Here is a 13,776-nt window from a genome sequence, read left to right as displayed (position 1 = left end):
GCCACAACACAGAAAGCCAGGTGGGAAACACAGACGGCGACACTGATGCATTCCTTTAAGATTCATAACACAAAGCTGTGGCAATGCACAGCAACAATAAGGCCATCAAGGTTCTCAAAGGTTTAAACCGGAGTTTCATAAGTCACACACACGGTGAAACGTGTTTTTCTTGTCTCCAACATCCCTGATGCTCGATGGAAGGACATGTGATCAGAGGGGTACTCATACTATGCTTTCTGATTTCCATAAAATTAAAGTATTTAGAACACTAATTCCTTAATAATCTAAGTAGACGTGTTCTTTAAAGATAAGGTTTTCATATCCGGTCATGTTGATATATTCCAGGCACTTCAGTGCCGAGGAGGACGTCCCGACCGGAGAGGCTCAGCTTCCCTGTGCCGCAGAGCAGCGCCTCGCCCAATCACAGCTCTCTGTTTCAGTCACTTCCTGGTGCGAGAGGAAGAAGAGCGAACATCAGAGATGTTTTTGCAGCGACCGACTTCAAACCGCGACCCCCGGCGGGACTGCGGCCTTTCTCTGGAAACAACGCCGTTTACACATAACATGTCAGTGTATCAATGAAACCTCCCCATAGAAATATGAAGTTAAAGATACATGAATTTCATAAAAAATATATATACTTTATTTTTATACACTGATGCGGTTTAAGTGCAGGTTAAAATGTCATGATCTTTCTTCTAGGACACAAGATAATAAATGGTCATGTAAAACACGATAAGATATGGCTTCTCAATGTGCAGCAAATGAAAACATTTTGATGGCAAAATAAAAATATAAACTCTGTAAATCTGTAAAAACAGGCAATAAAAACACACAAACGGCATTGTTTTTTGTCGGTTTTGGTATTGAGGGTTCGGGGTGATTGGTTCGGTCCAATCAGAGGTCAAAGGTGAGGTCGACGCTCTCTCCAGCTTTCACACTGACCAGCTGAGTCTGCTGCTGCAACTCCGGCAGGCTGGCGGTGACGGCGTACGTCCCCGGTGAGACCTCGATGAAGAAATCGTCACCCGACGCAGGACCCTGGAGAAGAAAGAGACTTTACATTTAAAAATGTTTTACTTTTTGTTCCCTGGTGGCCAAAAAAAAAGGACATTACAGGAGGCTGGCTCCAAGAAATTTGCAATTCCATAAAGTATTCAATTCAAAAAGCACGAAAATATCAACCTCAAGTACAAACTATTACAATATTTCACCGCCGTTAAAGTGAAAAAGAATCACTGTGCCATTTAAAGACATTTTACTTGAAGATAAGACTGTAAGCTTATTCCCCTTGGGGATTACTAAAGTATCTATCTATCTACTATTGATTGGCAACACTGTGGTATTTTCAATGTCCTATTTTAGATTTTGTCACGTCTAAACATTTTTGGACAGTCACTGTTTATTGAAAACCCCATGCCAGTCTAACCTTAAGAGCAGCATTAAATAACATGTATATATCCTACATATACATATCCTCATGTAAAAGTGCTGCTAGTACTGTCATTCCCACTGAAAATCAACACTTGCAAGCTTTTTTTGGTAGTTTTTTATTTGATTAAGTTCAAAAAGTGACCACAGAGCACTTTCAACTCCACCACTGCAAAAAGAAAAGTGTCTGGTGGTGAAGAATGTTGAATATTTAGCAAGCTGAAGATCCCGATATCTTTCTCAGCATTCAAAAGTCCAAAATAAATCTAAAGAGCCAGTGAATATTGAAATTAAATAGACTAAATAATTCCCTGTTTGTTCACTCACTGGCTACCTGTTAAAATGGACATGGAGCTGTTCCTCTGAGTTTGGCTTTACAGATCTTTACTGCTTCCTAATGATCAAAAAGACACATGAAAGCTGTATGTGACTCAAAGAAAAGAAGAAGAGAAAAGCAGCAGACTCTTCTTACTTTGTAGTGTGAAACCTTTACATGTTTTCTGGCCGACTGTGCAGGTGTTTTCATGCCAACAGCTGGCCGCGAGTGGAACCTGGACACGTGGCTCCTCTCGGTGTCAGTGGGCTCGGAGCAACAGCCGGACTCGTAAAACCTCTACAAGACACACAGAACTACAGTCACACATGTTTTGTCTGTAAAAGCGCAGCGGTGCAGGTAAAGAGCCGCTGACCTTGCACTGATGGGTCGTCTGTGCCATGAGCCCTGAGAGGGTTGCAAAGACATCATCGAGCTCCGTGTGGGCTCGCTGCAAAATGTCAAACGCAAGAGAATTACGTTGGATAATCAAGTCAAGACCCAAATATATATATAGATATCTATATTTAAATCATGCAGGGGCACCTTGACAGGGATGTGTGTGTCCTCGTCGGTCGTCAGGAAGGTCTGGGACGCTCCGGTGCTCGTCCAGTCGACGCTCCGCCTGGAGGCCCGCTCCAGCACCTCCAGGCCCAGACTGGCAGAGCGCCGCAGAGAAGAGTCCAGCCAGGCCTGGCTTTCCATGAAGAGGTCCTCCTTCACCTGAGGGGAGGGACAAGCAGACAGACCTATACCCGTTACCTCACAGTACACGTTTTTTGTGTGTGAATATACATGGCTTTTACACTAGTTTGATGACGGTATTGATAATCCACCCTTTTTAAGCAAACTTCATGATATTATATTGAGTATTTCCTGTTTCCTCTAAACAAAACACATTTTAAAGACTCTGGGACACGAATAATTGGCCTTTCTAACTATATACGGACATAAAAAGAGAATTATTCGTTTTAGAGAAAGTAATGAGCAGATTAACTCATAATGAAAATAGCTGCAACCCTTATTTCATAGGAGGACAAATTAAATACAATATCAGTTCAATTTGATGGTCTGAATCCCCAAAACCGTATCAAGGATTTAACAGCTTCTCTCATCGCGGTTGCTTTGGCAGCTTTATCAAATTCTAACAGTTAAACACAAACAAACAAATAAATAATCAATTGGACAAATCACTATTTTAGCAGCCTACAAGTGAACGCAGCTGGAAAACTGCGCATGCGTGAAGATTAACGCTCCCCTACTAGTAAAGCGATCTGTTACATTGTTGCGACAATTAGCTACTTACTTTTCTGTCAACCGTTGGCGTCGCGAGCTCAAATAGAACGCCAAACAATTCCACGTTCCATTGCACGTGACGTTCCTTTTAATTAACGTGTGACACGATAACGTCGCTGTGCCACGGGATTATATATGCGTTTACATGTTGAGCTGGACGGTTAGTGAGTAAACACGCATGAATACAAGCTTTCAAAAGGAAACTTGGGCTTCTTCATTCAGTTTGCAGCATTTGCTCGTCACGTTATTTCCTGGTTTAGCTTGTGAAGATCATCTCGCGCGCACAGCTGAAGGGACCGTGGTGCTTTCAAGTGACAGGACAGGAAATCCTGCATGTTAAACTCCGCCCAATACAAATACCAGAAAGTCACGTGGAGATGTTTTACTTGTAAGGAATTGTAATAATGTCAGTAGTCGCCCTTTAAGGTTATCAGTTTCCATTAAAAACGTCTCTTTCCTACTCCAAATCATTGCTTGTGTCTTGTAATATCAAGGATTGTTTTGTCTCTTCAGTAAATATTAAAATAAGAACCTGGAAAATGGAAAAAGTTCCTTGTATAACTATGTTATACAAGGAGTAACTGAGTAACTTTATGACATTTTCTGATTGTAGGGGCTTCCGGACAAAGTAGAGCATTTCATTAAAAAAAAACTCCATTTCGGTTGTCACCAAGTTTAACCAAAGTTACATTTTAGGGATATTTTTAAACGTCTGTTGCTGCATACATAAATAATAATTATCTCTAGATAATTATAACAGGTTTCAAATATAGCAACCCTGCAGACCCACTGGCCCTTGAATTTGTGCTGGTTACCTGTAGTCATTTTACTACATTGTACCGATTTAAACTTTACCGTGTGCAGGATTATATATTTTTGGCACAAGGCAATTTGAGAATACTTTCAATATCAAATTTGCATTTATTTGAACATGCACACAACAAATATAGTTGCCTTTGTCAAAAGAGCACACTTCATAACTGCCATATACAGAGACATTTAAATCAGACATGACAATTATGTAGTTCCATTTATACAGTTTATTTTTGCAAAAAAACACTGACAGGAACATTATGCCATCAGCACACAGGCTCCTCCCACTGCCTTGATCTTCTCCTCGGCCCGCCGGCTGAAGAACTTTGCCTTGACGATCACAGGCTGCTTGGGCAGCTTGCCTTTGCCCAGGACTTTGTAGTAGCCCTGCAGATTATAATTAAAAACACATTAGCGCGAGTAGATAATCACATGTGCAAAAAGACCAATTTATCTGACAGATTTCAAAATATGCTCCTAAATTGACAATAAAACCCATGATATTATAGATCCACTACAGTCTTCATGTCCAGCAGCACGCCATTACTAAAAGTGGAAAATCAAGCCCATGTAAAGTACTACACTAGATACAAAATACAGTTTAAGATTATCAGATTCTGCATTGAACTCCAGTACGTTTGCAGATCTTCATCCAGCGCATTTTTAAACACCTGAATCGGTCGGTGAGATATTACTCTTATCTAGTGTTGGCATTTCTCAGCAATGTCACTTAATTATTCATTTTATTGTAGCTGGCAACACACAATGATTGAAGATATCCAATATGCTGAACATCTTTTTTTAGGTAACACATAATGCATTCAAAATGAACCACACAGTTTAGAGATAGCCATGCCACTTCACCAGAGTGTGCATTAAACTATTGACATTTTCCATGACTGCATCATCAGTGATGATGTTTGTAACTGATCCAAGCGGCCGGATGGTCTACAAAGACCAGTCGGTGAATAGGACCAGTCTTTACTCTAAGAGTACTCTAGATCACCGAGACAATGATGATGTCAAGGCGAGAATCCAGTCTCTACAGCGAAATACATTCATACACACCTATACTTGCAGTCTCTGAGCTAAACATTAAACTCATACAGACGCTATCGTCAGCTTGTAGATCTGACAGACCCCCAACTCCCTCCGCCTTTTGTTTCGGGTCGACATTGGTCATTACTTACGGAGCGCACAGCATCGATGATGGGTGCGGGTCCGTCTGGCTTCTTGCCGTAGTTGAGCCGGGTCTGCTCGCTCACCAGCGTCCACAGCTTGTCCAAGTTGATGGTGGGGCAGTGGGTGGTGTTCCTCTTCAGATGGTAATGTCTCATACCCACCTTACCGAAGTACCCGGGATGGCTAAGGAGACACAGGAGAGGACAGACAAAAAAGGTCAACTGCCGTCTTTCCAGAGTGGGAAATAAACAGCGACGCTAGGACAATTTCAGCCGTGTTTGAACGCTTTGGAAGTAAAGATTATTATAAGTTGATTATTATAAAAAGGAGTGGCTCCTCTTAGAAATCTCTAGACTTGACTAGTGAACAAGGTAGGTAAGATTCCTGTTCGGCACATATTATAAACTCAAGCCTACACCAGTGATACTGGATATGGACTTTCTATTTTTTTACAACGCTAAACATTATAAAAACACTAATTGAGTTTAGAGCTAGCCATGTCACTTCACCAGTGTGGATTAAACTATTGACATTTTCCATGACCGCATCGTCACCAGTGATGAGTTTGTAACTGACCATGTGGGCGACTGACCTACAAAAAGAGCCAGTCGGTGAATAGGAGCAGTCTTCACTCTAAGAGTACTCTAGCACGCCAAGACAATGATGATGTCAAGGCGAGACTCTAGTCTCTACAGAAAAATACATCCACACACTGAACAGATACTGAAACATGGAGGCAAAATGACAACTACAAACAAACGTGACAGAATATTACAGATCGACAGACTTCAGTCTGATGAATTTACACACAAACCCTAGAAGCCGAAACTTAACTCAAATTTTTAATTTAGAGGGTTAACACATCAGCAGATCCCATCACATCATGCAGCACTTACTATTTGTCGAAGTTGATTCTGTGGTGATGCATACCACCAGCATTACCACGGCCTCCAGGATGCTTTCTGTGTTTACCTGTTGGGAGTTGGACCAGTTAAAAGTGAACCATGTGTCTCTCACACGGAAATCACCTTTCTAAACTCAGGTTTAACACTTACCAATACGACCATGTCCGTGGCTGACGTGGCCTCGGAGCTTCCTAGTCTTGGTCTTCTTGGTGGGCTTGTTATGAAAAAGATTTGGTAACGATTAGAATAAATACATCACCGCCGGTCGGAGCTAGCAAGCTAGCTTGGTTGATTAGCCAAATAGCGTTTTATGTTACTTGGATACATTCTACGGCAGACTATGAACTTATATAACGTTTGGCGTGTTATTAACGGGTGCTTTTGCTTTTTAAACCGGGGCTACCGCCATCACATTATTTTAGACTACAGCGGTTAAAGCATGCGAGTAGAGAAGATATGCTAGCTGAGGGCCGACGGGAGCACGGATCTCAACACAGTACACCGCTCACAAGACCCCATAATGTTATTAAATTACGGGGAATAACACCCGGTAAATGACCGTAAGATTTGGCTGCACCGTAACCCGCCACCGGATGACAGTTTGAGGGACACACGAACAAGGATGGACATAGATTTAGCTGTATTTCAGCGCACAAGAATTCGTGATGGCACCTACCATCTTGGATGCTGGTTGAAAGAGGAACGGGATTTGCAAACCACGCGGTTTTGTGCGAGATTTGGGTCACGTCGACAAAAGTGCAAAGATACCCACAGCGACTCCCAGTGGTGGACGACGGGAGTGACTTTGTGATTTACATTTGCTGAAGTCTTGTACCTGAGAACAATTTTCCTTTACTTCAATTTGAAGGCAAATATTGTTGCCTACTTTTCACTCCTCTACATTTATTTTGACAGCTTTAGTTAGGTTCTCTACAGAGTTAGATTCTTAGAACAATATGTAATCCACTAATTAATAATCATTATTATAGTAGTTAAAAAAACAATTATATTTATAAAGTAAAGCCAAAATTAGCTGCAACATTAAAGCAATGCTTACACGTGCATCAATCATTTTTATCCAATAAAATCAAATACATGCCTCTGAAATGGGCCATTCTGTAACAAATACAAGAAAAATCCTTTTGATACTTTATGTATATTCTAATGGTCATACTTATGTATTTTATTTACAGTTCTTTTTATTTAAAAACAAGAAACATTTATTTTTAAATATATTTTGATATATTTATTTAATGTTTATTTGTATATAGATAATTATATAGGATGAACCAATGCCGTATTACAGAGCAATTATTTATTTAGAGCATCTAATTTGCAATGCCGGTTCCTATGGTGGCCTTTAACTGAAGACTGCTTTTCATACAAGTAGCCTAACCTGCTTGAGTAAACCTCAAGCATGTTATGTAAACAGAAAGTTGATTTGCATACAGTCTGTTATTCAAAGCTTAAGTCAACTTCACAGCCTGTGACTCATTGGTCAGCGTTTATAGGGCGTGAACTCGGTTTGTATCTCCAGCCGAAGAAAAAACATATTCAACGTCATCAAACCTGTAAGGGAACCTTTTTATTTTCTTCTGGTCTCTAATGGATGCACGTCATGCCGGTGACCTCTGGGTCAACTCTCCACCAATCACATCCTCCGTGTCCTCCTTGATACAGGACAACGGTGCCATCCCTCTCATCCTCCGCTCACACCTGGAGGCTGACTCACCTGTCTCTCTGAAGCAGACATCTTGCTTTCTCCATTGCTTATCTTCACACTCAGGTAAGGCTTGATTATGATGCAACTTTAACCGTTTAAGATGTTTTGTTGATAATCGTCTTCCTGCACAAGGTTTATTTCCTTCTTCATTTGTCGATTTCATTTCTCTTGCACAATTTCTCGCAATTTAATGAATCTTCACAATGGTGGCTCCTCTGCGGTTTCTTCGGTGAGGGTTTCTGTTTGTTTTGATTCTTTTGCCATCAAACACTTGGCTCACAGGAGATTTCAAAACCAGCAGCTTCTTCTGTGTTTTCAACCGTTTCCTCGCTCCCCCGAGAGGCCGCCGGTCTTCCTGGAGATGGCTCACCTGCCTCACAGACGCCATGGCAACTCCCCTACCTGATTGCCACAGGCATCCAAGTGCAGCGCGCAGCCGGCCCTGGAGACCGAGTCACCTGAGACCGGTCACAGCAGAGGAGGCGAGACGGTGCAACATAAAGAGTTTAATGAATGAGCCGAGCGGTGGAGAATGCACAGTGTTACTGAAGAGGGAGTGATCGATGTTTAATTACACTTTTGGTTTGACGAGAAGACATAAAATCTTTTTTTTTAAATAGCTTTGCAGTTCTGGATTCTGTGCGATGGAAAAGGAGTCAAACCAGTCCTGCAACGGAAAGACCAGAGCCGCCTCTCCTTCATCTGGAAAACGACCACCTGGGAAAGCTGTGGCAGCTTTATTGAAGAGAATAAGGTCAAATACAGGACAGCAGGGTTATTCAACATGTATTTAAAGGAATAGTTTAACATTGTGGGAAATAATTACAGGTAATAGGAGGTTACCACTTTATCTTAAAGACTGGGCACCTTCAAAGATCACTAATTAATATGTTTCTACTTACATGCTTTCGGACTGTGTGTCTGCACATTTAAAAAAAAAAAGAGACAATTTTAAGCTTTAGAGTCCCATGAAGTAACTTTATCTTAATCTTCCACAGGATTCACCCAGAGGCCCAGAGGATTCTGGGTAGCTCCCGCATACCCGTCGTGAGCTTGGCGCGTCTGAACTTCCAGTCCGTTTGCTTGTCGTCTCTGCAGCCGGTGGTTTCTCTGGTCCGACTGCCGAGCCAAACATGGGCCAAGCTGCACCTCGACGCTTCTGGCTCTGATCGTCCTGCGCAGGTAAGACGAAGGCCGGCGTCGCTCATGCTTCACTTACTGGTGAACAATTAATCAGACACCTCATTGCACTACTCTGACTACTGTTGTCTCAATTGTCTTTTTTATATGTATCTTGTTTGTGTATGTACATACAGGGTTCATACACATTGTGACCAATGGGTTTTCATGACTTTAAACCAAATTTCCATGACCAAACATTTTGTGAACTCTCGGTGTAAACATGAAAAAGTGAGAAAATGTAGTATTTAAACTAACAATGAGAATTCCAAAGCATACAGTAAACCTTAAATGACACAAATGAATGAGACAATAGTTTAAATAGATTAAAATAATAAACATTTATAGATATACTCCGCGTATGCCTGCTTATATTTTGAGCGTCTTTCTTTTAAAAGCATATTCATTATTTCATTATTTCAGCGTAAATGAACGTATGAATATAACACATTTCCATGACATTTCCAAAACCTTGGGGATTTTATATTTTTTAAGGACTTTTCCAGGCCTGGAATTAACCATTTTAAAATAAATTCCATGACTTTTCCAGGTTTTCCATGACCATAAGAACCCTGTACATAAGTACGAAGAGCTGAGTGAAATCCCATGTATGTGTAAACACACGTGGCCAATAAAGCTGATTCTGATTCTTTCATGATCACTTTGGTCCTCTATCTGCAGGATGGAGTGGGTCATCATGAGGCCAACCCTCCAGAGGGACCAGAAGTGTCGCCTCAGACTGATTGCAGCCAACCAGAAGCAGCGCAGACCTCCTGGACCGAACCGTACTGTCCTGACAGCTCGTCCTCCGGAGAGCCGGAGCAGGACTCGGGCTTCGACTGCGACTCTAATCCGGATCAGACCTACATCCTGCTCGACCCTGGATCCGACGAGTGGGACCCGGATGGGAGAACCGGTCCAGAAACGTTCTATCTGGATCCAGACCCGGAGCAGACCTTGGTGATCGAACTGGATCCGGAGCCGGGAGCGGACCAGGATGGATGCCTGGAGCTGGAGGATGAGAAGGAAGCTAAAGGTGAGGTCGTTCAACTGGACGACAGCGAAGACGAAAGACCGGATGTTTGTCGCTCACGGGAGGAAGAGGAGGAGGAAGAGGAGGACATGCAGATACCTGGACCTGGACCCGAGGAGACGGAGAGTGAAGACTTTTGTGCCGCGTGTCGGAACGGAGGAGATCTGCTCTGCTGCGACCGCTGCCCGAAGGTTTACCACCTGGCCTGCCACACACCTCCGCTCAGCAGCTCCCCTCTGTGAGTACAAACGATGCTCTCTGAGGGACTTACAATGGTTCCCAACAAAGAACTGATGGGTTTTAGAGGCTCAAGTGTAACAGGTGTGTTTTAAAGCATGGAAGAAGTCGACTCAGATGATGATTTTTCCAGCATTTATTTGCTCCTGCAGAAGATGATAAAACACACACATCGCCTTCTGGTCTTTCTCTGCACATCAGCTTCCGTGTGTAACATAAACGGTTACATTTTTTAAAAATATAACAAAATAGTGCGACAATTATTTCCCCCACAACTTACCCTCAGCAATATAGAAGCATTGTGAGGGCAAGACGGGACTACGGAAGCTCAGGAGGCGCAGAAGAGGTGAAACGCAATTTCAGATTTTTAGAAATAACGCTAAATAAAAATAATTCACACACACTCACACGTTGAATAATGAACAAAAATAAGATATGATACATTGAATATAAGAAATGATCTCTGTTACACAAGGAAGGAACACATATTTCTGTATAAAAGCATAAAAAGGTGCAAAAACAAACACAATACAATTACAATAACACAACTAACTTCAATTTAAGGATTATTTCACCCAAATGCAGCACGTGTGTCATAAGAAATATCCGGTTTTTGGCTACACAGACAATATTTGACTTTATGACACATTTAATTGGTCGTTTTATTTGATTTGTCAACAGTGATAAAAAGGTTAAAAAATGCCGTCTTTAAAAAAAAGACAAAGGACATCCCAGATGCTTCGCTCCGTGCAAAGAGTGGATGATGAATGTGAACAACATGAGTTGTTTTAAATGTCTAAATGATGACATAACGGCCGTCCCGTGTGTCCCACAGAGGGGACTGGGTGTGTACGCTGTGCAGAACCGACCGGGAGCCCGTGGAGACCTACGACTGTGAGGACACGCCGTCCTGTGCCCCGTACACACTGTCCCGCCAGGACCAGAGGGTGAGCTGCCCTTTGACCCTTGCCACATGTGACCAGTACTATGGGAAAATCTGTTCCATTCCTATTATATTCCCATAGTTTCAGCCGAAAGAAAACAGTAAAAACTGTTGCTAGTGTTCAAACAAAAAAGTTATGCAATCATTAATTAAAACAGATGTGTGTTAGTGACTGTGTGTGTGTGTGTGTGTGTGTGTGTGTGTGTGTGTGTGTTTCCTGCGCAGAGGTGTGAGAAGCTGACTCTGCTGTTGTACTGTCACTCGCTCAGCGCACCGTTCCATGAACCCGTCAGCGTCCTGGTCAGTCCAACAGATTTACACTAAAAAATTGTCCATCTTATTTTAAAATCACATCAAATACATGCAAATATACGTCATCATAACTGCACGGTAGGCCTTGTTTAAAGGAGCAGTGTGGAGGATTTAGTGAAATCTAGTGGTGAGGTGGAAGATTGCGAACAACTGAACATCCCTCCGCTTCAGGTAACTTAAAAAAAGCTGGTTTGTCCGTTCTGGGCTCCCGTAGAAACATCAATAAATCCCACTAAAGCGTCTTTGAGTATTTAGAAAAGCGCTACATAAAATTAAAGTATTATTATTATTATTATAAATCCTACACAATGTTCCTTTAAGAAAGTAATAATATATAAAATAAATATATATTTGTATTATATCATATTAAAAAAAGAAGAAGATGTAATTCGTTCACACATCAGCATCACATGTCTACATATATTTATTTTTGAACATTCATATCTTTAACATAAATCTTTTTTGTCAAATTCACCTACTTTTTATCCTCGTATTTTTTTCTTTTCTTTTTCCAAGTCCAATGAATCGAATAAAACAAAGTGACCTATTAGAAAACATTTACCAAAACGAAGAGGACGGCAGCATGTAACGGTTAAGCAGAGGAAACACCGGCTCATTAAACTCTCCATGTTAAACGTTCCACTCAACTTTCTTTTCTTCTTTTTTGTTACCGAAAATGTTCTTTTTTATTTATTTTTTGCTTTGTCTTTCCATTTTGGTTTCTTTCCGTTTGTCCCCAATGTGAAGCGTCTTTGTGTACCTAGAAAAGTTTGAATTATTATTATCATTATTATAACAAACCTGGATGTTAAAAATGAAAACCATCTCCACCGCGATGACGTCATCTCTGTGACTGTGTGCTCCAGGCCCGAAACTACTACCAGATCATCAAGAGGCCCATCGACCTGTCGGTGATCCGCAGGAAACTGGACAAGAGCAACACTCTGCACTACTTCACCGCCGAGCAGTTCGTCCACGACGTCCTGCTGATGTTCAAGAACTGCGCTACGTTCAACTACGTGAGTGGATTTGACCAACTTTATCTAATTTCATCGCGCAATTCAATTATTTCTGTTCCACAAGTTCCACAGGTAGCAGAAAACTGGGCCACTTTTTCCTTTTTTTTTTATTTCTATATGATGCGACGGCGGTTGTGTCCATCTGCCAGTTTATGCAAAACCTTGTGCTGAAGGTGCTAAGTAATAATGTTTAGATTTCATCATCTTAGTTTAACGTGTAAGCAAAGATTGGTAGAAATAGAATAGGAGTACCGTAAAAGTCGGGTTACAAGCCGTTACTAACTTCGGTCAGTGTCCCCGTTAGCTCCCCGCTGTAGCCAGCTAGCGCTCCTGCTAGCACTCCTGCTAGCGCTTCGCTAGCTCGCAGACAACCACCGAAGGTAGCGGGACCAGCCCCGGCTTGGCACCCGACTCGGGCAGAGGGGACGTGGGCAGTAGCAGCAGCGGGGAGCTAGCAGCAGCGTTAGCTAGCGCTGCTGCTAGCTAACGTTGCTGCTAGCTTGCTACAGCGGGGAAACCCACCGGAGGTAGGAGCGGCTTGTAACCCGACTTTTACGGTAGAATGGACATTGTTGGTATAAAAGAAAATGGCGATTGCTGTAAATTGTTGCGGTGACAACCACGCCAATGGCTGGCTGGTTAGCTAGCGTGACTGCAAATATGAACACAGTTTAAATCTATTAATTTAGCTTTGTCACGCTCACATCCATCTCCGTTTGCCGTGCAGCCGGACTCGGAGGTGGCCCAGGCCGGTCGAAGCCTCCAGCTGTTTTTCGTGAGCCAACTGACGGAGATTTTCCCCGACCGGACGTTCCCATCGACCAGCCCGGACCGAACGGACCGCGCTCGCCTGCGATGGCTCTGCAGGAAGAGGAGGGAGAACTTCAGGAAGAGGAGACACGTGTTCAGTGGGAAGAAATACTACCTGTAACTACAGTTTAACGACAATCACGTATACTTACGCTCTCCTGACTCGTCAAATGCTCGGTTCAACGTAACAGAGAAACCTTTTAGCCTTCGACATACGATGTGAACCCTCCGGGCCGTTAGGGTCGGTGAGAGCAGGCGGCGTGGTATAAAGGGTGTGAGAGTCTGCAGGGTGGTGGATCGGTCAAACAAACACAGGACTTTCACTCAGGAGACCAGCGTGCGAGTCCCGGCACTGACCAGAATGAGTGAGAATGTGATCCACGAGCAGCTGTGAGTACTAAGAATAACCGTGCTTGTCCTTCGTTGTGATAATTGGAGACTTTCTTGCATGACTTGGAGGGACATTTACAGCTGAAGCAAAAGGACCCAACCTTCACCTGCTACACTAAATATGTGGGGAAAAAATATATGTCCTTTTGTCTGTCTTATGGAAGCTTGTCTCCACAGCAAAAAAGAAGAA

The 13,776-nt window shown here is 42.5% G+C and overlaps 2 protein-coding genes across 2 annotated transcripts; both read right to left on the bottom strand.

Moving 5' to 3' along the window:
- Positions 1-666: 666 nt before the first annotated feature.
- Positions 667-3,275, bottom strand: akip1 (A kinase (PRKA) interacting protein 1). The gene is made up of 5 exons (XM_079224103.1): positions 3,051-3,275; positions 2,291-2,467; positions 2,121-2,195; positions 1,904-2,044; positions 667-1,041 (listed from the first exon to the last, which is right to left on the bottom strand). The coding sequence occupies exons 2-5, from the start codon at positions 2,447-2,449 to the stop codon at positions 898-900; spliced, it is 519 nt and encodes a 172-aa protein (XP_079080229.1). The 5' UTR covers positions 2,450-2,467; positions 3,051-3,275; the 3' UTR covers positions 667-897.
- A 782-nt stretch (positions 3,276-4,057) lies between these two features.
- On the bottom strand, positions 4,058-6,651 carry rpl27a (ribosomal protein L27a). The gene is made up of 5 exons (XM_079223969.1): positions 6,617-6,651; positions 6,091-6,154; positions 5,932-6,007; positions 5,044-5,218; positions 4,058-4,240 (listed from the first exon to the last, which is right to left on the bottom strand). The coding sequence occupies exons 1-5, from the start codon at positions 6,617-6,619 to the stop codon at positions 4,112-4,114; spliced, it is 447 nt and encodes a 148-aa protein (XP_079080095.1). The 5' UTR covers positions 6,620-6,651; the 3' UTR covers positions 4,058-4,111.
- Positions 6,652-13,776: the final 7,125 nt, after the last annotated feature.

The sequence above is a fragment of the Taurulus bubalis genome (genome assembly GCF_910589615.1).
Source record: "Taurulus bubalis genome assembly, chromosome: 9".
Lineage (NCBI taxonomy): Eukaryota > Metazoa > Chordata > Actinopteri > Perciformes > Cottidae > Taurulus > Taurulus bubalis.
Note: the sequence above shows the minus strand (reverse complement) of the source record. Positions and strands in the feature narration are given on the sequence as shown.